At 42.2% G+C, this 24,868-nt stretch overlaps 1 protein-coding gene across 4 annotated transcripts in view; it reads left to right on the top strand.

Annotated features, from left to right (window-relative positions):
- Window positions 1–322: 322 nt before the first annotated feature.
- USP46 (ubiquitin specific peptidase 46) overlaps window positions 323–24,868 on the top strand; it is an 84,609-nt gene continuing 60,063 nt past the window's right edge. For all 4 annotated transcript variants that reach the window (XM_029587743.1, XM_029587759.1, XM_029587749.1 and 1 more), the window contains exons 1-2: window positions 323–890; window positions 21,606–21,686. In XM_029587743.1, coding sequence (XP_029443603.1) covers window positions 855–890; window positions 21,606–21,686 — 117 coding nt within the window. In that variant the 5' untranslated portion in view covers window positions 323–854. The remainder of the gene's footprint in view (window positions 891–21,605; window positions 21,687–24,868) is intronic.

The following is a 24,868-nucleotide window of genomic DNA, read 5'->3' on the forward strand; positions in this document are numbered from 1 at the left end:
AAAATAACTATCATGGATTCCCTTTCCTAAAATCTGGCATCGCAGTACAGCAGAAAGCTTTGCTTGCATTTATTTATACAACAGGCCAATGGCTTTTTAACCACACGTGTGCAGTGTAAGTCTTCCCGGTCCAACATTCCTTCACCCTCCTTTAAAAAAAAAGGCAACCATCGGCGAGGCAGGGAGTGCAGGGACGCGGGAGCTCCCCTCCTCCCGGGCGCAGCGATTGGCGCCTCTCCGAGCAGAGCCGGCCCGGCCCGCCCTTGCGGTTGGTGCCAGGGCCTGCCAGTCAGGGCTGTGACCTTCCCGGGCTGTGTGACAGCTGGATGGCCGGGCGCCGCGCCGCAATGGAGCGAGGGAGCGCGGGCGGGAGGGGGCGAGATCCAGCGCTCCTCCTCTGGCAGAGCCCGGCCCGACCTCCTCCTGCACACGAGCGCCCGGGAGATCCTTTCCAGCCGCGTACCACAAAGAGAGCGGAAAGCAGAGGATGCCCTGGCTCCCTGGAGTGACAGGCAGCCGAGCAAGCACCTGCCAAACGGAGAGACAAAAAAAGGGAGGGGATCCGGGAGCTCTCTCTCTTTCTCTCTGCCCCCTCTCCCCCACCCTCAGCCACTGCCTCTCTGCAGCAGTTCCTTCACTTAGTCCTCTGCTCGCCCGCTCCGGCTGAGCGGATGGGTGGCATCACTTTATTATTATTATTTTTTTTTTAAAACCTGCCCGCTCTCTCTCTTGCACTGATGTCTTAATCTTCCTTTCCACCCCTGCTTGTTGCCATCCCGAACCAGCCATGAGCATTTCTGTTTTCACCTTCTAAAAGATGGCGGTGTGGGATCACTGCTACCTTTAGACTATAAATGACTGTCAGAAACATCGCCTCCATCTGTAATATGGTAAGTAAACGTCTTGACGTGGATGTTGTCTTTAACAAAATCACACATTGTTAAAAAGAAAGGGGTACTGGGGGAGAAAAAACTTTTTTTTATACTCGTCTCGGGAGTTTAAGGAGAAAACCAATTACCATCTCCCGGTAAAACTACTCTAAAATATAGTCTATGTATGAGATATACCCATGGCTTTGCTTATAAGATGTATATAATATTCATCTAGATGGTACAGGCTGAGAGGGAAAGTTCTCCAGGTAAGGTCGTTTTGAGCATCAGTGCGCTAGAGATAGCTATAAAACAAGGGTGAATATTAGGAGGAAATAACTTGGTTACATAAGCTCATGCTTGTAATTTACTTTCAGGGAATAAATATGCTGTCAGGGATTCACTGGAAAAGTGATAAAGTTCTGCTATTTCTTTTGACAGAAATACAAAGATGTGAGCCTCAGTATATTTTACCCTCCCACTTTAGTTGTGTAAATCATCAAAACTACTACAGAATTTCATGGCACTTCACACCTTCCTTACTGCAGATGCTGCCAGATATCTCCACAACATCAAAGAAAGGCCAAAGCAAGCTTGATATTTGCCACATTGCATTTAGGTGGGGGTTGTAGTGCAAATGTACTAAGACTAAAAGTTTATATACCGTATATAATTGGATGAGTTGAAAACCAAGGCTGGCTCATTTTGGCCCTTTTGACCAAGTCACCTGATAAAGGTTAATTTCAAATTGAGCGTTATTTTTCCCTACAATTCTCCTAATTTTCAGCTTGCTCTGCCTGTATGATATTTACAGTCAGGGATGTTCCCAAGTTATGTGTCTAACCACCTGCAAGAACACCAACATTGAACTTGAATTTTATTTAATTATACTGTTCTTTTAAACTACTTTCCCTAAGAAAAGCCACCCAAAGCAGGGTACAAAACAATATATAAAAAAACAGTACAAATAAATAAACAAAAATACAAATCACAGAACAAAACAACTGACACAAATGCAACCCACTGGATAGCAGAAAATTCCAAATCATTTAAAATAACCCAACCACATGGAAGCTATACCAGCTATGAAGCCCACCATGTAAAACCACCATCCATTCAATCAGAAAAATCAGAGAATAAACAAGAATCAAACAGGAATGTGAAAACTCATTTGGTAATCAGGATGAAGGAAAAATCTAGGATTTCACCTTTTTTTGAAAGGGTATATATTTGTGTTCTATCCTAATCTCCACAGGAAGTTTATTCCACAAGGAGGGAGCCACTATTGAGATGGCTCTTGCTCTCCACCAAACGTTTTCACTTTCCTAAAGGAAGGCACAGCGACTTGAATAAAGCTGAGGTATAGAGATGCACCATTCCAGTTTGTTTTTTAAATAGAAAGGACATGCCTCCTCATCACCTGAAAGGTCAAGGTCAAATCTTAAATTGTGCTTGTAAAACCACTGGAAGTCTGTATAGCAAGCATGGTACTGGAGTTAGAGAAGTATGCTTGGGACATCTCATCGCTACTCAGGCTGCTGTTTTTTGGACTATTTGTAGCCTATGTGTGAGCTATCCAAGAAGGACCACAGAGTAGCCCAGCTGCAATGCTACTATGGCATGGATCACCATTTTAAAAAAACCTCAGATCTTAGTGATCTTAATTTGGGAAAAATGTACAAGCCATGTGAGATATATAAGTATCTAAGCTAAATGTGACATTCAATTTTATCCCCAGGTTATTCACAGTGGGGAAAAACCAGCAAAAAGTAAAAGAGCAGATACCTAGACCATTGTTCCCAATCTTGAGTATCTCAGTTTTTTGGGAGTTCAGTGACAATTTGCTCCTTAATGGCCTCTCAGAAGTCTTGGTTAAACTGAGATTAAGCTGAGAGAGAGCCAAGACACTCTCCTGACCCACTGGGACAGTGATCTGCATATCGTCTCATAAAAACACCCCACTAGATCCAGGAAGCAAAGTGGGCTCTCCAGGGGCTTCAAGAAAACATTAAGCAGCAGGGGAGACAGCCCTGCGGAACTCCTCACTCAGGATTCATTGGGCAGATAGAAAAACCTTTATGTTGATCTTCTAGACAAAAATGATGCAATCCACTGAACAAGCTGACCATTTAACCCTAGCAAGCTATCCAAAAGGAGAGAGTAGTCTGCCAGGTCAAAAGCAGAAGTCAGGTGTAAAAGGACAAGGGAGCCTTGATCACTCCCCATCCCAACCCAACCCAGCATAGCATATCATCAGTCATAGAGATCAACTGGCCTGAATTCTTATTCTACTCTGCTCTACTCCACTCCACTGTCATTTACACAAAATGGAAGAAATCCTTCAGTAAACAGGGATAGCACAGATAGGAGTTCCCTTTAGTGCTGCCTAGAGAAGTGCCTGTCAGCTACTAGGTTTGCCTTAAAAACCCAGCAGTCTGACTAATCTGATGAAATACAGATGATTATTAAAATGATGCTTGTGATATGTGATTCCTATAGCATATTTTTTAGTTTGTGCCTGTCCTGTTGGCTCCTGAACTCTCCCTTGTTTGTGCTTTTTGTTCACATACCCTTTGGGATGCTGGTTCTGATTCTGATGGTTATATCCGATTCTGATAATTAAATTCCTAGACATCCGTGGATACATGCATAATTATCATCATCCACTGAGGTGCATCAACTATCTTCATTAATTACAGTTGTCTTACAAATGTCTCTGTAATTTATCTTTTGCACAGTAGCATGGGAGTAGGTAATTATAAATAATTTTAGTTAACCCAACCTGTTGTGCATGTCATGATTCTTTATTTCACAACTATGTTTGTTATGGTTACATAACATACAGGATAGACATGTCAAACAAACTCGACATAGTCTTAGTTGCTAAAATTATCATTTGGTACAAAGATGTATGATGCAATCCGGAACAAACTAAATGTCTCAGGTAGTGGTTCCAAACCTATCATCCGGTCCCCATAGCCAGTCAGGTGTTTAGGATATCTACAATGAATATGCATGAGATAAATTTGCATATTCTGGGTAGGGCTATTTTATCCATAGGGCAAAACCAGGGCCCAAAGCCTTAGAGGGGCCCAGCTTGATCCCAAAATAAAAATTAAAGAAAGAATAAAATGGTAAAAAAAAAAAAAAAGAAGGTAAAATAAGATAGCTAATTAATATGCCATGTTATCTTATTTAGGTCTTAACAAGGGTTGGCTGAGTCCATGGTTCGTAAATTGCAAAAACCTTTAAATGGTGAGGAATAGGGAGGGGCCCATCCTAGTGAGGTTTGTCCAGGGCTTCATAGAGGCTTAAATTGGCCTTGATGCTGGATCTCCAAAGTATGCAACTATATCTCATGCATACTCATAGTGGATTACCTGAAAAACCCACTGACTCTCAGGTCAATGGGAAAGCTTTGCAAAGACTTTTCTAAGATGCTTAGAAGGCTGAATATGATTGACATGTGCCTTTATTCATTCTAAAAATGATGGGGTTGATTTACCCATTTCAATGCCAGAAAGTAACCAGAGCTGTTGAACTGGTTGGCAAATAAAAAACTGTTTGCTATTCAAACCCAGGGAAGGGGCTGTGTAGGAAGCCACTTAGAAGTGAATAGGGCAAAAAAGGACATTTCTAGAGGCATTTAAGGTCCATCCTGTTGCAGGCTGTGGAGTGCATTAGCTACCTAATTTCGGCATGCACGAGCTTCATTATTTCTTTTCAGACATGCAAAATTGCTGTGCTGATGTCAGTTCACTGTACGAAAAGCTGGGGAGACTAAACTGAACATGATCTCGTCATGATGTTAGCGCAGTCTGAAGCCAAAAGTGTCTGCCACTCTTTCATATTTACACAGCCTCATCGGCATGCTCACTAACACACAGTTATTCATTCTCACTCCATAGGAATCAATGGGGAAAATCCAAGTACTCACACACGTGATAAATAGTTTATTACAGGACACACATATTTGATGAAGAGCAGTCCTGCTCACAAAGAGATAACATGTTTTACTGAGATTATTAAATACATCTTTGTATATTACAGGAAGCACCAAACCACTTTCCATGATAGCTTTAATGTGCTTAAACCAGAGCAAAGTAACATCAGAATAATAGAGGCATGGTGCAAAACTGGCTATAGAGCAAAAACTCATAATAAAAACTTTAAAAAATATATCCGAAGCAAGAATCCTGTGAGGGAATCGTTTAGAGCATTAGATGATTGAGGGGTTAAAGGGGCACTTAGGGAAGATAAGGCCATCATGGAAAGACTAAATTCATTCTTTGCTTTGGTGTTTACTGAAGAAAATGTTGGAGAGATACAACGGTATTCAATGGTGATGATTCAGAAGAACTAAAACAAATCATGGTGGAGCTGGAAGAAGTAATTGGGCAGATTGACAAAGTAAAGAGTAGCAAATCACCTGGACCAGATGGTATACACTCCAGAGAACTGAAAGAACTCAAAAATGGAAATGCAGATTTATTACTAGTAATTTGTAACCTATCATTAAAATTGTTTTTTAAATATATTTATAAATAATCTGGAAAGGAGAACAATGAGTGAGGGGATCAAATTTGCAGAGGAGACAAAATTATTCCAAGTTGTTAAATCACAAGTATATTTTGAAAAAATTGCAGGAGGGGTTTGCGAGAGTGGAAGACTGGACATCCAAATGGCAGATGACATTTAATGTGGACAAGTGGAAAGTGATGCATATGGGGAAAAGTAGCCCACACTGTAGTTGCATGATGTTAGGTTACATATTAGAAATTACCACCCAGGAAATGGATCTATGCATCATAGTGGACAATACTTTGAAATCCTCAATTCAGTATGCAGTGGCAGTTAACACAAGCAAACAGAATCTTAGGAATTATTAGTAAAGGAATGGAGAGTAAAATGGAGAATGTCATAATGCCTCTGTATCACTCCATGGCGAGGCCACACCTGCAGTACTGTGTGCAGTTCTACACGCAACATGTCAACAAAGATATAGTTGCATTGCAAGAATTACAGACAAGGTTAACCAAAATTTTATTTATTTATTTATTTAACATTTCTTATATACCGATATCCGTTCGCACATCGTATCGGTTCACAATGAACATAAAACTTTGGGCATTGCCCTTACATATAACACATAAAGATGGTGAACTCAGTAACATATAGATAATCTTCGGGAGGAGCCCTTAGATATAACAAGCATCAATGGGGAGATGCTGATTATAATAATTATAACTAGAACTATATACATGAAAGTGCACAGTACAGAATCAGCAGACATAAAGGCGTTCATACCAGGATATCAATCTAACAATTCACATGGGGGTTTATGTAATAGGGGGTGAAATGGAGTAGGCTTGCCGAAAGAGCCAGGTTTTAAGTTTCTTTTTGAAAATGGGGGTATAAGTCTCTATTCGAATATCATGAGGCAGTGAGTTCCATAATGTGGGTGCGGCAAGAGAGAAGGCTCTGTTAATAGTAGAGGAGAGTTTAAAAGATTTGATAGAATGGGCATGGAGTGTTCCTTGGAGTGCTGGGCGGGTGGGTCTATTGGAGGAACGGGGTGAGATGGGGGGGTTAATCCAGTTCAGGTTAGAATTTACTAGACTCTTATGAATGATCGAGAGTGTTTTGTAAAGAATTCGTGACTGTATAGGGAGCCAGTGTAGTTGAATAAGTGTGGGGGTGATGTGGTCTCTTTTTTTTGTGTTTGACAATATCCGAGCGGAGGCATTTTGTAGGAGTTGAAGGGGCTTGGTGTGTGATGCAGGAATGCCGAGTAAGAGTGCATTACAGTAGTCGAGCTTCGATAAAATAATAGCCTGGAGGACTGTGCGGAAATCGTTGAAGTGTAGTAGGGATCTGAGTTTCTTTATTGTTTGAAGTTTAAAATAGCAATCCTTTATTATGGATTTGATGAATGGTTTGAATGAGAGGTGATTATCAATAATAGCTCCTAAGTTGCGAGTGTGCGAAGGGAAGTTGGTAGCTGAGTAAGCAAGAGGGATGTCAGGGAGTGGTTGTCTATTCGATATGATTAAAAGCTCAGTCTTGTTAGAGTTGAGAGCAAGGTGCATGTCCTTTAGGAGTTGGTTGATTGAGGAAAGACAGGATTCCCAGCTATGTAAAGCAGTTTGGATGGAGTCAGAGAATGGGAAAATGAGCTGAACGTCGTCAGCATAAATAAAATGTTTGATATGCAGGTTAGTGAGAAGCGTGGTCAGGGGAAGCATGTATATATTAAAAAGCGTAGATGAGAGTGAGGAACCTTGGGGTACACCTTGGGGAAGACTGATGGGCTCAGATTCATTATTGTCCATTGAGACAGTGAAAGAGCGATTCTGGAGATAAGATTGAATCCAATCAATGGCCTTGCCTGTGATCCCAATATTTCTGAGAATGTTGAGTAGGACATCGTGATTGACTGTGTCAAACGCAGCTGAGATGTCAAGTAATGCGATGAGATAGGAGGATCCTGAGTCGATTCCTTTGATAAGGGTATCGTGTAGGGAGAGGAGCAGAGCTTCAGTGCTTAAGTGTTTCCTGAAACCATATTGGGTGGAAGGGAGGATGTTGTTCTGTTCAAGGTGATCGGAAAGACGTGAGTTCACTAGCTTTTCAAGAACTTTAGCTAGGAGGGGTAGATTGGACACCGGTCTGTAATTAGAAAGAGTGTTGGGGTCAAGGTTGGATTTTTTAAGTAGAGGTTTCACAATTGCTTGTTTCAGAAAGTCTGGGACGGTGCCATGCTCTAGTGAACAGTTGAGAATATTTGAGAGGGGTTTGGCGATCACATTGTGTATGGATAGTAGGAGTTTAGAGGGGATGGTTTCAGAGGGGTGAGTGGATGGTTTCATTTTCTTTAGTATGTTCTCCACTTCAAGGGAGGAAGCGGACTCAAACAATGAAAGGGAGACTGGAGAGCTGAAATTGGGAAGACAGATATTGAGGTTATTGTGTGAAAACTGTGCTGTGATGGAAGATACCTTGTTTTTAAAAAATAGAGCTAGTTCGTTGCAACGATTTGTGGAGGAGTTAGCTAGTTGTTGTGTGTGTATGGGAGAGGTCAGGTCAGCAACCATGGTGAAAAGGGCCTTGGGGTTGTATTGCAGACCATTTATTTTTTTGGCGTAGTAATCCCGTTTGGAATGCAGGATGGAATTTCTATATTCATGCATGCGTTGATAGTAGAGGGTTTTGGTGGCAGGGGATTGGTGTTTGCGCCAGGACCTTTCGGAGGCTCTGAGTAGGGTTTTGAGATTTCTGAGGAGAGGTGTGTACCAAGGTTTTCTATTTTTGCGATTGGGATTGATAGTCTTTGTTACTAGGGGGCAATGATTATTGGCAATGCTGAGCGTACAGTTCACCCAGGAGGAGAATGCATTATCTGGGGATGAAAGGTCAATGTGTTTGTCTATGTCTGAGCATGCAAGAGTGATGGTTTCTACATCACAGGGTTTGCGAAATTTGAAGGATATGGGTTGACGGGGCGCAGACAAAGAGCTTTGAGGAAGTGAAAGAAAGGTCTTGATCAGGGAGTGATCAGACCATGGTACTGGTGTACACAATGGTGGACTGTTCACACTGATGGAGGAGTTGATGAAGATCAAGTCAAGGGTGTGGCCAGCTTTGTGTGTGGGGGAGTTTACTATCTGTTGGAAGCCCATAGCTTCGAGTGAGGACAGGAAAGCTTCACAGGCGGGTGACTGTGGTGAGGTATCCACGTGCAAATTGAAATCTCCTAGGAGGATCGTGGGAAGGTCAGGTGATAGTGCGTTTGCGAAGAATTCGATAAGGGGTGATGAATCTTTCTCGAGTAGACCAGGGGGGGTATAGATGAGACATAGTTGGAGTGATTTTGACTTGAAGAAGCCAATTTCATATTGATGTGGTATGTCACATTTATGGGCCAAGAGCTGGAGGTCTTTTTTTACAGCTAGGAGTAAACCGCCTCCTCTCTTCTTTTTCCTTGGGATTGAGAAAATATCATAGATATCTACGGGTAATTGGTTGATAAGGGGGGTGTCCTGTTGTTTGAACCAGGTTTCAGTGATAGCGCATATTTCAGGATTAGAGTCTGTGAGAATGTCTTGTAGAAGATGGGTTTTCTTTTGAAGAGATTGTGCATTAAATAGGATGATGGACATAAGAGATAGGCTAATGGCTTGAGTGCGAGTGATAGTGTGTATGGGGATGAGTCTTCTGTTTTTTTGAGGGGTTTTGTGGTGTGTGGTTTGCTGCGTGGATAAAAGGTGGTTGTATGGGTGGATTTCTGTTTGATATGTTACGGTACAATGTCCAAGGAAAGGAGGCATTGTTGCACGGTGGTGTACAGCTAGTAACAGGGTTAGGGGGGTACAGGAGTGATGGCAAAAATATGACAAAACAACGAGGAGCAAACATACAGGTACATATAAAAAGGTAGGGTATCAGTATGTTTGCAATACAACAATGCGGTAGGGATATGCAAATGACAAAGCAGGCTAAAGTAGTAGTGAGTAGCAAGACTAGCGGTGATGGTCTTGGAGAGGCCAATTCAAATGTTAAGCTGAGTAACGGAGGGGGAATGGGGATAGGGGGGGGTTAGGAGGGTAGGGTAGTGTATAGCTTTAGCAGAGAGATGGTATAAATTTCATAGCTATATCGTTAATGGCTCATACATACAGCAGGCTTGGGTACTTCACCAGAATCATTTTGGGCTGGTCGTCTGGGAATTGGTGCTGGGCAGGAACGATGGTAGTTGGAGCAGGTTAGGTGCCGCATGGACACAAATTATAATTCCTTCTTGGGTGCCTAATGGGGCTGCTCGAAGGGGCGCTCAAAGGGGCAGGCCCCTTTGACGCGCTCCTTAGGCGCGTGACGCTCGGCGCGTGACGCCTAGAAATAGATTGAGTTTTATAGAGGAACAGTCTCCTTAGTCGCTCTTCTCGGACGTCATCGGGCGTGCGACTGACTCGTGGCGGCTATGGGAAGCAAGGGGAGGCCTGCTGAAGGTAAGTAAAAATCGGGTGCTTGGTCGCGTCGAAAAGCCAGGTGGCCGGTGCGGTGCCGTCGGAGGTAGGGCGAGAAATTAAGGCCTTACCCCGATGGGTCCTGCGCCGGCTGCGCGGCCCTTCTCCCAGCGCCTACAGGATCGTGCTCGGTCAGCTCCACGGACGGGACGCAGGCGAAAGGGCGATTTTAGCTGATGCGGCTCTTTAAATCCCCCGCCTTAGTCGCTCTTCTCGGACGTCATCGGGCGTGCGACTGACTCGTGGCGGCTATGGGAAGCAAGGGGAGGCCTGCTGAAGGTAAGTAAAAATCGGGTGCTTGGTCGCGTCGAAAAGCCAGGTGGCCGGTGCGGTGCCGTCGGAGGTAGGGCGAGAAATTAAGGCCTTACCCCGATGGGTCCTTAAAGAGATGAGGAAAGGCTAAAGAAGTTAGGGCTGTTCAGCTTGGAGAAGAGACGGCTGAAGGGGGATATGATAGAGGTCTTTAAGATCATGAGTGGAATAGAACAAGTAAATGTAAATAGGTTATATACTCTTTCAAAAATGCAAAGATCAGGGGGTACTTCATGAAATGGGTAAGTAATTCATTCAAAACAAATAGAAAATTATTTTTCATTCAATGCACAGTTAAGCTCTGGAATTCATTGCTGGAGAATGTGGTTAAGCCATTTAGCGTAGCTGGGTTTAAAAAAGTTTTGGAAAAGTTCCTGGAGGAGAAATCCATAACCAAGTAGACTTAAGACCAAATTTTCGATGGCCTGCGTGCGTAAAATCCGGAGGATATGCGCGTGGCTGGGCTATGCGCATGCTAAACGTATTTTAGAAATGGCTTGGCCATGCACCTATCTCCCGGCATGTGCAGAAGTGCCGGGCCAGCGAAAAGGGGCGGGGTCTGGACAGGGAGGGGCGAGGGCCGACTGGGACAGCGGCCATTAGGCTCTGTCCTGAGGAAGTGCGCCCTGCAGCTGGCTGGCGCACGGAAGTTACTTCTGCTTCAAAGGAGCAGTAAGTATTAAAACTAAAAAAATTAGACTAGCTAGGTAGGGGTCAGGGAGGAGAGGAGAGGGGAAAAGGTAGGAAGGGTAGTTAGGGCGATAGAAAAGTTACCTCTCAGTCCGCTCCTTAATTGGAGCAGACTGGGAGGGAACTGGGGAAGGCCTACTCGCATCATGACGCTTTGGTTTTTAAAATTCCACCCCCGCGCACGTGAGTCCCGACCCGCTCACACATGCATGTGCACGGATATTAAAATCTGGCGCGCATGTGCGCAGCAACGTGCGCGTGTTATAGCTGCGTCCATGTGCACGTGCCGGGAACCGTGCGCACATGGACACCCGCACGTGTTTCTTAAAATCGACCCCTTAGGGAATAGCCACTACTTATCCCTGGGAGTTAGTAGCATGGGATCTCTTTACTGTTTGGGATCTTGCCAGGTACTTGTAACCTGGATTGGCTGCTTTTGGAAACAGGAGACTGGGCTTGATGGACCCTCGGTCTGACCCAGTATGGAAAATTCTTATGTTGTTATGAGAAGCTCTTGAAAAATAGAACAAAGCTCTGTTGCAGCAAGCAAGGCAACAACACGAATGTTCTTTATAGCAGGAATTCTCATCAGCTTTATCATAACGATACTTGCACAGCATACACCTTTCAGAGCCCACTTAGCTGAAATAATGGGAAACTACCTGAAGCGAGCCCTTCACCATCCTCAGCTTCCTTCTCTGGGTCTGTCTCTTCTCTCTGTGCATCTTCTGCTTCTGTCCTGGGAAGCCGCTGACAGATGCAAATGTTGTGTATCATGGCTCACCTAACAAACATCTCTGAGACCTTCACAGCTGCAATGTGGATTACAACAATTTTACAGCTATACGGAAGTTTGACAATATTCACCCCAACAGCAACAAAATATGCAATACCACAAAAATGTACAAAGTACCATAAAATCAAATCCCTTAGGTACAAATCAAACTAGCTCATCCTGCCAACCTATTCCTCCACATCTATACCCCATCTCAGTCCAAAATAGTACATTGCTTTTACCCAACGTCTGGACAAGACCCTACAGTGGATACTTTCACCTGTCCCATCATAGTGAAACCCACTAGCCCGATAACCGAGTGAGCATCCAGTGTACTAGGGGTAGGCAACTTCGATCCTTGAGTGCTGCAAGTTTCATGATGTCCACCATGCATTATATGCATTTATATGCAGTGGAGGCAGTGCATGCAGATGCATCTCATGCATATTCTGAGTGGGCATCTTGAAAACCCAACCACCTAGTGGCACTTCAGAATTGGAGTTGCTCACCCATCTTCAACCTCTCCTGCTCAATAGAAGGATACTGAATATAATCAATTATTTAGGTTAGCATGCCTCCAAAAAGAAGCAGACATATCAGGTCTAATTAATTCCAATTTTGTCTTCTGTTACCAGTGGTCAATTAGCGCAGAGTGGTCTTGACTTTCTCCTCAGCAGACAAGCTATGACGATGGCCTATATGGAAGGCCATTTGGTCAGGTAACTTCTCTCAGAGCTGGGAGATGAGAGTCCTGGTCAGCCTGAATGACCACTTTTTTCCTACTGCAGGATCATCTCTTGCAATGTGCACGTGAATGTGTCACCAAAGTTCCCTTACTACATGCATCCGTCTTTTCTGACTCTGAAGGTGTGATGTCAGAGAGAGGAGTGCATAGGGTTCCCTGACACCCCCTGGGACCCATTTTGAACGTTTATACAGAATGATGGGAAACAAAGAAATGAAATGGAATACCAATGTACATCTGCAGGTTTTCAAAATTTCACTCACCTAAAGGCGAGTTGATTTCGATGGCTGGGAAGTGCAGTTATGTTTTGCCTTCCACTGCAGTCACCCCCTGTGCCATGGCACAAGCCCAGCCCTAGAGCGTGGGATTTAGTGGGTAGTGTGCAGGGCATGGACAAGGCGCACACAAAATGCAGCGCACAGTGCCTGCCTCTATCATCCCCTCCCCTGTGCCCTCCCAGAGATGCCTCCTTCTCTTAGCTTAACTTGCTAACTCCACTCCTCCCTGGAATGCCTGTCCGAGAAACACCCCCAACTTACCTGGTTAAATTCTAGCGGGATAATTTGTTATCCGGCTATAATTTAGCCAGATAAGCTTTTAAATATGCGGCTAAGCCATTTAGACGGATAACTTTCCTGTTATCCTTCTAAATGGCTTTTGAATACCTACCCCAATGATTTTTTTAAATCCCATCTCAAATTTTTATCATAGAGTTTTGTAACATGAAAATTTCAAATCATTTGGCACCTGAGAAAAGTGAATTGTAATTTTTATTCCAAAGTATCTGTGCATAATCCTAGAAATGTTTGTCTAGCACAGGGCTTTCCAAATCTGGCCTAATGGCTCCATTACAGTCAGGTTTTCAGTCTATCCATAACAAATATGCATGAGATATTTTTGCATATATTGGGTCTCTAATATATGCAAATTTATTTCATGTATATTTGTTGTGGATATCCTCAAAAGTAGGCTGGTTATGTGGTCACCAAGGACAGGTTTGGGAAGTTGTAGTCTAAGAGATGTGTTTATATATTGGGCGTTGCTGACACGCTACCTAGGAAGACCATAGAGCTTCATATCAAAAGGGACAAGCTGAGCCAGTCCTGGTTGTACCCCTTTGCTTGTAGGAAGAAGCAGACCTGCTTTTCTTAAGGAAATGAGAACTAAGTCTCCATGTATACAATAGTGTACAATCAGGATTGGTTCAGTCTGTCCCTTTTATATGGAGTTATATGATTACTCTATGTCGTGCCTTTTTAAAAAAATCTTTTTATTTAAATATTGTCAGGCATATAATAATCAGTTCATATCAAAGTTAGAAGAACATAAGGCTTGTCATACTAGGTCAGACCAAGGGTCCATCAAGCCCAGTATCCTGTTTCCAACAGTGGCCAAGTCAGATCAAAAGTACCTGGCAGGATCCCAAGGGGTAGATAAATTCCAAGCTACTTATCCAGGGATTAGCAGTGGGTTTCTGCATCTCTACCTTACTAATTGTTGATCGACTTTTTCTCCAGGAATTTGTTCAAACCTTTTTTAAATGCAGTTAAACTAAAATCTTTCACCACATCCTCAGGCAACAAATTCCAGAGCTTAATTATGCATTGAGTAAAAAAATATTTTCTCTTATTAGTTTTAAAATAATTTCATGTCATTTTCTATGCTGTGGAATTTTTCGATGGAGGGGAAAATACCACAGGCTGCAGAAAAATACTATAGGGGCTTACCTTGGTATTTTTTCCTGCAAATACCATAGGAAAAAAATATTGCAGTGAAAGTAACCTAAAATTGTGCGATGGTGGCCTTAGGCAAAGGTGGCCGCCATTTTGCCACACCCTCCCAGAGTTTTGCAAGATGTCCACACACCTACCCCCACTTCCACTAGAAGCAGCCCTGAAGTGAGAAAAGTTAAATAAAATAAATGTAAAAATTGTGTGGCAATGCCCCGCCCCCATACCCAAACCTCTCTTTTCCAAAAAAGTCAACCCCTATTTCCAACTGCCCCCCCCCCGGTAGAAGGCTACCAGCCCCTAATCACCTGTAGCCCATCCCTTCACCATACCTAGTAGTCTAGTGGAGCCCGGAGCGCCCCCTAGTCTGTGGGCCAGTTGCCACCATTTTTTAAATGGCACAGCCCAGCCTTTACCCCTATCACGTGATGGGGCAAAGGCCAGGCAGTGCCATTTTGGATTTAGCAGTCGGCCGGCCCAGCTCGCTCTGGGCCCAACTAGACCACCAGGTCTTCACTAGTCTACCGGGTATGGCTGGGCAGGGGGTTGGCAGCCTTCTTCAGGTTGTGTTTGGCATGGGGCAAAGGCCTTCTGGATGGTACCTCTCCTTTTCCACTACTGATAGCCAAAACCTCATGCTGTCCTAAGGTGGTTACCTACTGGAAGGACCAGAATCATCTTGCTTCTTCTCGTGATTTGGTTCTATCTAGAGTTTGTCAGTACAGGCATAAAGGGAGGACAGAGCCTCCAGGTTCCCCCGAGAGTCTAGCCATGTCAACTTATTCTATGTATGACTTGCAAGAACCCTCTCTAATATGAGCCCAAAGCATTGGTTAGTTCCAATCCAGATCAGTGGCCCAACAATGAAATTTTGCAGCATACTCTACCACTATACATTGATCTTGGTGGAGATGCATGAGACTATTCTCTGCTAGCTGGTCCCAGTCTGGTTCCCCAAAGGCCTGAGAAATGATGGCTAGAAATTGGTTCACACGGTCAAGGATCAGACTGTCTTACTTTAGTTGCAGTGTAGACCAAGTCAAAGCCTCCTTTGAAAATAGGCTGTTCATGAAGGCCACATTAAAAGAGGGGTGATCTGGGAAACTATAGACTGATGAGCCTGACTTCAGTGCCGGGAAAGATCGTGTAAACTGTTACAAAGAATAAAATTACAAAACATTTAGATATAACTGGTTTGATGGGACACAGCCAACATGGATTTACCCCAGGGAAGTCTTGCCTCACAAATCTACATTTTTTTGAAGGGGTGAATAAACATGTAGACAAAGGTGAACCAGTACTTGTGGTGTATTTGGATTTTCAGAAGGCATTCGACAAAGTCCCGCATGAGAGGCTTCTAAGAAAACTAAAAAGTCATGGGATAGGAGGCAATGTCCCTTTATGGATTGCAAGTTGGTTAAAAGACAGGAAACAGAGAGTAGGATTAAATGATCAGTTTTCTCAGTGGAAAAAAAGTAAACAGTGGAGTTCCTCAGGGACCTGTATTTGGCCCGGTGTTTTTAAATATATTTATAAATGATCTGGAAAGGGGTATGATGAGTGAGATGATCAAATTTGAGGATGACACAAAATTATGCAGAGTAGTTAAATCTCAAGCGGATTTTGATGAATTGCAGGAGGACCTTGTGAGACTGGAAGATTGGGCTTCCAAATGGCAGATGAAGTTTATCATGGACAAGTGCAAAGTGATGCATGTAGGGAAAAATAACCCTTGCTGTAGTTACACAATGTTAGGTTCTATCTTAGGAGTTACCACCCATTGAAATCATCGGCCCAAGGTGCTGTGGTGATCACAAAAGCAAATAGAGCGATAGGAATTATTAGGAAAGGAATGGAAAATAAAACAGAGGATGTCATAATGCCTCTGTATCGCTCCATGATGAGACTGCATCTTGAGTACTGTGTGCAATTCTGGTCACTGCATCTCAAAAAGGATATAGCTGCACTGGAGAAAGTGCAGAGAAGGGAGACCAAAATGATATGGGGCATGGAACGGTTGCCCTTTGAGGAAAGGCTAAAGAAGTTAGTGCTGTTCAGTTTGGAAAAGAGACAACTGAGAGGGATATGATAGAAGTCTACAAAATCATGAAAGGACTTGAACAAGTTAATGTAAATCAGTTATTTACTCTCTCAGATAATAGAAGGACCAGGGGGCACTCCATGAATTTAGCAAGTAGCTCATTTAAAAGAAATTGAAGAAAATTCTTTTTCACTCAGCGCATAGTTAAGCTCTGGAATTCATTGCCATGGGATGTGGTTTCAGCAGTTAGTGCTACTCGGTTTAAAAAAGGTTTGGATAAGTTCCTAGAAGTTAAATCCATAAACTGCTATCACGGTAATTAATAAGCAATAGTCGCTTGTGATCTGTCTAATGTTTGGGTACTTGCCAGGTACATGTGACTTGGATTGGCCGCTGTTGGAGACAGGATGCTGGGCTTGATGGACCATTGGTCTAACCCAGTATGGCATTTCTTACGTTCTTATGACCCAGAATCTACACTGATTGAGGAATTCATGAAATTCCTTTCTTGTTTCATCAGATATTTCTAGGCGTGACATTTGAGGCTTTGCAAGTGGGTTGATGGCTGGGACAGCCGTTCATTTTGAACCAGGTTAGGCCTGCAGGGTATTAATCTTCTGTTGGAGGCTGTGGACCTCTGTCTGTATTATTTGAATGACATTTATTAAGTCCTTTAAAGTGTCTGGCATCCCGGTCACCTGCTCCATCTCAGCCTAGCCACCAATTTTGGGCTGGTAAAAACTGTCAGTGATGGTGCGGTCATCAATGAATGGCATGTTAGGAAGAGGTGTACTTAAAGAGAACAAAGGTTGAGCCAAGGTTAGTAAAACCAGGCCTAGCTTGGGAGATGTCTAGGCATGCAGCTTGAACACTGGAGCAGGGCTGTAGAGCTAGTTGCAGGGCAGGGCTGTGAAGCTGGATGCAGAGCAGGTACACTGGAGCAGGCTTACAGGGCTCGATGCTGTGTAAGATAAAGTCCAGAAGAGCAGAGGTTTCAGAGAACATATTCCAGGAGTCTGTTGTATCAGGAAAGGTGTACCTGTGTTGCTCTCCTTATATACTATCACCATTCAGGACGTGGCCTGTACTGAACAAATGGGAGCTTCTGAAGGCATGTAATTGGCAACTGCAGGGTGTATATTTCTGGCATTTTCTTGACTTTGCAACTCCCGTGGCTCTTGTGCTGCTTCCTGGTCTCTGCCTTCTAAGGGCTCTGCTTTAAATCCCGTCAATCCTGATAAATTGTTTTAAAGCATCTGTTGCAGTTCAAAGCCCCCTTTCCTGCCTTGGAAGTAAAGAGAAATCTTTGAAACTTCTATAAAGGACTTTTATCAATTCCCTCCATCAAATCGGCACATCTCAGCCAAGTCAGAGAGAGAGAGCGCTGTCAATTGCAGGATCAAAACTGTGGAATACACTACCAGTTCAACTGAGGATGCAGCAGGAGAAAAATAAATTTAACGCAGAACTTAAAACATGGTTGTTTAACGTGGCCTAATATGAAAACGAGAAACAGACATGCATTTAATTTTATATCCACAGGTGGCTCTATTTTAACCTTTAAATAAAGCTGGAAGTATAGATTTTTATGCTTTTAGTATTTCATTTTATTGGTTTAAATATTTATGATTTCATATGTTGTATCTTTTAATAATTAACATGTCTTCTGTCATTTCTTTTAACTTTTAGTTGTTTTATTTTACAATTGATTGTAATTTCTCTTACAGTATTTTTAATGAAATGTTAACCGCTGTGAAGGCTATGCTGAGGCAACGGGATATAAATGACAATAAACCTTAACTTTTGAAACTTGTATAACAAAAATCTCTCAGCATTGACTGGTCCCTTTGTCGCCCTCAGTCCACTTTACTAGTTGAACCGTGAGTGTGATCAGTTAAGAAAAGAGTGTGTGTTTGTGTGTGGAGGTGTGTGTGTGTATACATACACTTTAGAAATGCCTCTTTCTGGATACATCTGGGGCCCTCTTGTGCTTTTTCTTTGTCCTTTTTGCTTAAGACTTCTGTAGGGCTCAGGCGGAGGCTTGGTGAAGACTTTTTTGTTTATCAGAGTCGTGACCCGGGCACATAATGGGAGAAGCCCTTTGGGAAAACAAGTCCAGAGGATTTGTTAAAGCATAAAGGTTACTCCCTGCTTGGAGTTATTAGAGGATTTTAACTTAGGCGTTTTGTTCTCCTCGGCGTGCTTTATGCATGAGGGTTGAAGTACGACACTTGGCTAGGTAGGAGCTTGCGGCTCACAGGGAGTCTCTGATCACGCTTTCTTTTTGATTGTTTAGCCTGAAAGCTGCTCTTTAATGGACCCTGGCCGTAGGTAATCTTTGCTATTCTAGGAAACTCAGTAAAACTTTGAGGGGGGTCCTCTAAAGCTTAAAATCGTGCCAGATAAAAATATATTGCAAAGTGCTTTTCTTACTTTGCACGTTAATAACAAGGGAGAATGGGGTCTTTGTGATGTTAGAAGCAGAATTATTGGGATTTGTCTGATATCCAAGCAGGGATCCTTTTGAAGGTATGAACCTGTTGGAAGTGTTTAGGTCCAGTACAGCTTGTATAGTGGGGAGATTATCAGGGCCAGTGTACAGGAGACAGAGGGGTCCTCAATTGGGATTCTAAAACCGACATTTAAAACTCATTTTCAAGGAAGATTTGTCCTTTTTCAGTTTGCATACAAATACAAATGTTGCTCAACATGATTTTTGTCATGAAAATAAAGAAAAGCGATGGCAACTTTTGTGAACTACCTAAGGCTCAAGTTATTCTACCTGTTGTTAACAATTAACTCAGCGGTTAGCAGTGGATTCCATTGTTTGTGTTCATGCTTGCAAAAGAATAAATGACCTCTGAATAGCCCTGATTATACATTATCCAGATTTCACATGCAAAGGAATGGTCAGACTACAAGAACTAGCAAGCACATCAGCTTAACAATTTGGCCTCTCTAATTCCTTCAGTCCAGGAGCCAAATTAGTAAAGATCCAATGGTAATCTTTGTTATTAAGGTTGTAATAGCTCTCAAATGCCCCAGAAATTGAGCTGGTGTTATTACACAGGTAGTCCATCTAGGAGCGCCAGATTTGCACACATCCTGTAGTGAATCTGGAACAGTCAGTTATTACAAAAGCGTCTGCCAACCTTAGCACCTGATTTACTAAGGCTGTTCTTCCATTCTGTGTCTCAGGCTTTGAAAATTGTCCTTTCCAAGAAAATTTTAAGCATGTTTGATGGGATTGCGTTCATAGAAGAAGGTCTTAGCCTGCGGTTGTTGGGAAGATTAATGATATTACCCACTTGGGTGTACCCTTGAAGTACACGTTAATGCCACTTTGATATGTCTGCTGGCTTACCTAAACTTCTTTGTAAGCCAGTATCACTAGTGCATCTAAGTGGCAATGTACATACCTCCTAATCTTTTGCAGAGGGATTTATCATTCCGCGTGAGCACAGTGGAATGATGGCCCTGGGGAGGGGGGGCGACAGTGTACAGCCGGCCACATCGCAGCGGTGCGGTTTCGCCTGCCACGGGAAAAGGTGGTGTTATTTCCCGCAGTGCTGCTGGCGATAATGTGTAAAACATTATCGCCCGCAGCACTGCCAGGACATAACCCTGCCCAAACTCCGCCCACATTCTTTCCCTCATTTACATAGTACCGCCCTGATGCGACGATAAGGTCCTAATGCACGCGATCCAGATAACGGCACATCACAATTTGATAAGTGACCCTGTAGTCTTGAAATATTTGTGTAATGGAGCTTCTGACCTCTCAGATTAATATTAAATTGCACCTTCATTGGGAGATTTGGTCCTGTTGTGGAATACATGGAGAAACTTGCTAGTATATTGTAATTTGTAAATGGGTGTCCATATTGGTACTTTTGTTGCCCCTGCATACCACATACTACTTTTCTTATTCATATTATTTGTTACAATACCTTTCACTATCCATTTTTTGCTTATTAACTTTGTTTTCATATCTATGCAGTTTGCTGCATTTGCATTTTTTGTGGTTGGTCTTTTATCAATCTTTATGTGAGGGAAGGGGAAATACTCTTTTGGAATTAGAAAACCAATAAAACATAATTTGAACGAATAGTGGGGTTGGAAAGGATATCAAGAGGTCATCCAGTTCATCTTTCTTCCTCCAGGGAAGATCCAATGCTACTAAACCAAGTCAGATATGCAATTGTCTAATCTGTTCTTAAAAACGTTGGGTGATTGAGATTCTACCATTTTACCGAGTAATTTTGTTCTAGCATTTAACTATATTTAGAGTTGGAATGGGCTTCTTAATATCAAACCTAAATCTCTACTGCTGCAGTTTAAGCCATTGCAGCTCTTAAATTGCAGCAGTCAGGGTAGACAGACATTGATTGATGTTATGGTGGGTGAACAAAATAAAACTTCACTGTAACTGTGTAACTCTTCTTTCAGAAGAGAGTTGTAGCAGCCTGCTGCATTAGCACACTTACTACCATGTGTTAGCCACAGTTCATGTGGACAATTTTGATGATGAAGAATCTTACAATTCACATTTATGTTGGAGTTCTTGGCACTCTAGAAGTTGATAAATTATCTCATTTAATTGCAGACTAACATTTATACATTTGAACATAAAGCAAAAACATTATTATACTTTTTTGTTGTTGTCCTCTTGGCTCAGTAGCAGTTTTGGTCACTGCTAGAGGAGACGTTTGGGTTGTGTACCCCAAGCCAACTCCCCCTGCTCTCTCGACTGGCAGCGTTTGCTGTTCTGGCGAGAAGGAGGGATACGGACACAGCATTGCAGTGATGCTAAACTCTCTGCATTTTAAGCTGAGGGCTTAAAGTGCAGGGAGTTTAGCAGTAGGCTTGCTACTTTTGGAGCGGCACGAATGAAGCACATCCCTTGGTGTGGTGATAACTTGCATCAGCCCTAAATACCTTCTGTATCTTCTTAATGATTTAGAACAGGGTGAATCAACTATCATCCTCAAAGTCCTCCCCTTCTACAGCTCTGGTTTTCAGGATATCCACAATGAATATTCATCAGAAATATTTGAAATAGAATAGGTCTGAAAATCAAGTTATGGTAATTTCTGAATTTTGCTATTGTGAAACTCGGCCTGTTTTTGAACTGCAAAGAGTTTGCAATCTAAGGACCTTATTTACTAAGCATTATGCCCATAGACACAGCATGGGAGAAAAGCCTTAGTAAATCATTTTGATCACAAGGAGATTAAATTGTTTTCTGAAGATCAGACAGTAAGTTCTAGCTGGTGGAACAAAGCCAGGATCTCCAAAATTCACAGATGTTGTGTTTTTAACTTAAAACTGTTCTGCCTTTCTTCCCACTGTTCAGATGCAGTATGTTTGAACATCTTAATCTGAAGTTGGGATTTATTTTATGTTTCTTCTTTTCTCAGGGCACCAATGCCTCTGCTCTGGAAAAAGACATTGGCCCAGAGCAGTTTCCAATCAATGAACACTACTTTGGCTTGGTCAATGTAAGTATTGTTATTATGAGTGCTGAGTACACCCTGCACTACACTAGTCACACTCAATATCATTATATGGTTGGCTGCATAAGACAGCATTATTGGGCTGTGTCAGATAGCATAACATGCTTAGAAACCCCACATCATTCAGTTTTCTTTCGTCAACTAATTTTTTTTCTCACCTGTGTAAAGTGAAAATGTTCCGTTACATTTTGATTCATGGAAGGCCCTTGGTAAAATTTTGTTACATGAAGTCATCTTAAATTAATGAGTAGCTTTGCTATGGCTGCAATCTGGGTAAAGGCTAGGAAGACAGTTGGCGTAGGAACATAGCCAGTAGTATGGTCCCTATGCATCTGTCCCAGATAACGCCTGACTTCTGTCACCGTTTTGGCTCTTGCCACCTTCTTGAAAGACTATCCTACCACCTTCTCAGTGGAAATATATTTTCTTGTCTTTCTTTTGCGTTATCTTCTCTCCAGCTTCATATGATGACCTCCTGTCCCGGAGGTTCTCATTCTATTAAACAAAAGTGCCTGTCTGGTATCTTACTGAAACCCGGTATATGTATTTACGTCTCTCTACATAAGGCTTATAGTGCAGGCCAACACCATTTTTGTTGTCACATACTATCTTTTTCCTCAAAAAGAGGTTGCATAATAGTTTACAGCATAAAAAGTAACACTGAATATATAAAAAATCAGAGTGAAAAACTACTAAAAAAACCAAGAAAACCCGATGTATACACCTAGATAATATAAACAGAGAAAATTGTGGACTAATGAAAAATAGTGAAGGAATTAACATCTCTTTTAAGACCTATTCTCAATTTTTTCACTTTTTCTTTCTTTTTTTAAATTTTGTATTCCTCTTCAAGGGTATTAATATATGCAGTCACAAGACTCAGGATCCAATTCTCCCATTACTAGTTGCCATTATTTTTTTTATAATAATAGCCCTGGAGAATACTTTTCATGAAAATAAAAGTCCTCTTGTGAATGAATAATCTTATGAGCAACCAGGAAAACACTTGTCACTTTTTACTTATTTTTTTCAAACTCTGCAGCGGGAACAAATGACCTCAGGCATTCCCCTGATTTACAATGGCTCTAAACAAACCACCCTACAAGAATCTTTCGCCCATAAGTTGATTTTCTAGGTATTCTTTCAGAAAACGTATCTTAGATTGACCCAGAAGTGTGGCAGTGCAGAAACGTTTCCCACCATCCCCACAGAGCTGTGTTTTGGCGTTTCAAAAAATGCCTGCAGCCAGGGCTTTCAACGCTCAGCCGCAAGCGACCAAGTGTATGTATGCACTTTCAGTGGCATCAAAGGGGAGCCATTGCCAGACGACCAATATATGCATGTAAATCTCTTTGAAAACTGGCTTCCCCTCGTATCTCTCTGCAGAAGAGAAAAGTGTAGCTGATGTGCACAGGTTTTATTCAATATATAGGTTTTGGTTTTTTTGTATAGTTTAGCTGCAGAATGGGGCGGCAGGTTCTCCTGTTGTAAAGAGGTAGAAAATCAGAGAGCAGGATAGTTAGTTCTGGCATGTGAGCCGAAGGAGGTGGCTTTAAATATCTCAGTGCTCTGTGATCTTCTCCTGCGGAAATTCTGGATATCACCAAAGTCATACAGTTTTGTTTTTTTTTTAAATTAGGTTTCCAAATTGGTGCACTTCTGCTATACAAGATAGGAAACTTGAAATGACAGCACGTGTCATTTTGCGACACTAATGTGGCTGCCAGCAGATTCATGATTTATTGAGATGCCAGAGGCCATTTATGTTATCATCTCTGCCAGAACTCGTAAAGAGAGACCCTTCATACACTGTTTGCAGTTATCTGAAAAGATCCTGAAATTACTGCTGCTTCTATAGTTATGTTATTCTTAAATTAAATCCTTGCAGCATTCTGTGGCGTCTTTGAAAGGACGAGTGCAAAACATTTTATTTCCACTCCAGCTCAAGCAGAAATGTGCTGTAGTGCCCACATTAAAACTGTTCACAGAATAAATGCATGTGAAAACCGACCAAATACCAGCTCTGCTGCATCATTCAGATCTACTGCCTTGTACTTAGGGACCTTCATTTTCAGTTTTTATTTTATTTTTCTTGGAAATGTCAATGTTATAACAAACAAAATTAAAGGAGAAATGACTTTTCCATGGAGTTTTCTCCTGTTTGTTGTAACAAAGTCATTTATCATCATTTTTCTTCGTTATAACATTGAAATTTCCAGGAAAAATAAAATAAAAACTGAAAATAAAGGTCCCTACTTATCCTACATACTCCTCTTTTCTGTTACGAAGGTCGTAATACAATCAGAGACCAATTTTCAAACTCCTTGCTGTACTTGCAGGCCCATGGGTCTGTGAGCCAAAGTTAAACTCCCCTGGGAGTTTCCCTTTGGAAGTCTGGTGGCTGGCCAGTACTGTGAAGTAAAGCAGGAACGAGAAGTCAAAGTTGATACTGGAAATGGAAATCTGGGAGCAGGCGCCTCCTGCAGGTCATATGGAACCCAGGAATCTAGAGTGCTGTGGAGTATACTCTGGTGATATATCTTCTAGGAGATATTTGACGAAGGAGTCAAAGTTGGTACTGGATGTGGAAGTCTGGGTGCAGGCACCTCCTGCAGGTCGTGTGAAACCCAGGGAGAACGAACATTGCAGTGGGAAGGAATGAAGATGGTCCTTGGAACGGTGGCAGGCACCTTCTGTTTGTCGAGAAGGTTCCAGGACTGGAGGGAAACGAAGAAAGTCTGGATGCAGGTGCCTCCTGCAGGTCATAGGAAACCAGAAATACTGAAAAGAGACAAGTGGGTTAGTACACAATTCTGAGTGAAAAACAAAAAACATGAGTCCAGGAATTTGGAAGGAAAATCCTGCTTAAGAACAGGAAATGTAAATCCAAGAAAAGACAAAATTTGTTTAAAAATTTAGGAAACCGTGAGTTCAGAACTTGGAGAAAAACCTCTGCTTGCAACCAGAAACCAAAGTTCGGAACTTGGGAATATTTTTTTCTGCTTAAATATAGGGAACAAGAGTTCAGAAAAATTTTGTTAGAAAACAAGTAACATAAGTCCAGCAAACTTGAGAAAAATTTTCTAATAAAAAGTTCTGACCAGACACATAGAAATAATTTGTCTAGAAAATTTTGTGGAAAAAATCTCTGGTAAAAGTTAGACCAG

This window comes from Rhinatrema bivittatum, chromosome 1 (genome assembly GCF_901001135.1).
Source record: "Rhinatrema bivittatum chromosome 1, aRhiBiv1.1, whole genome shotgun sequence".
Classification (NCBI taxonomy): domain Eukaryota; kingdom Metazoa; phylum Chordata; class Amphibia; order Gymnophiona; family Rhinatrematidae; genus Rhinatrema; species Rhinatrema bivittatum.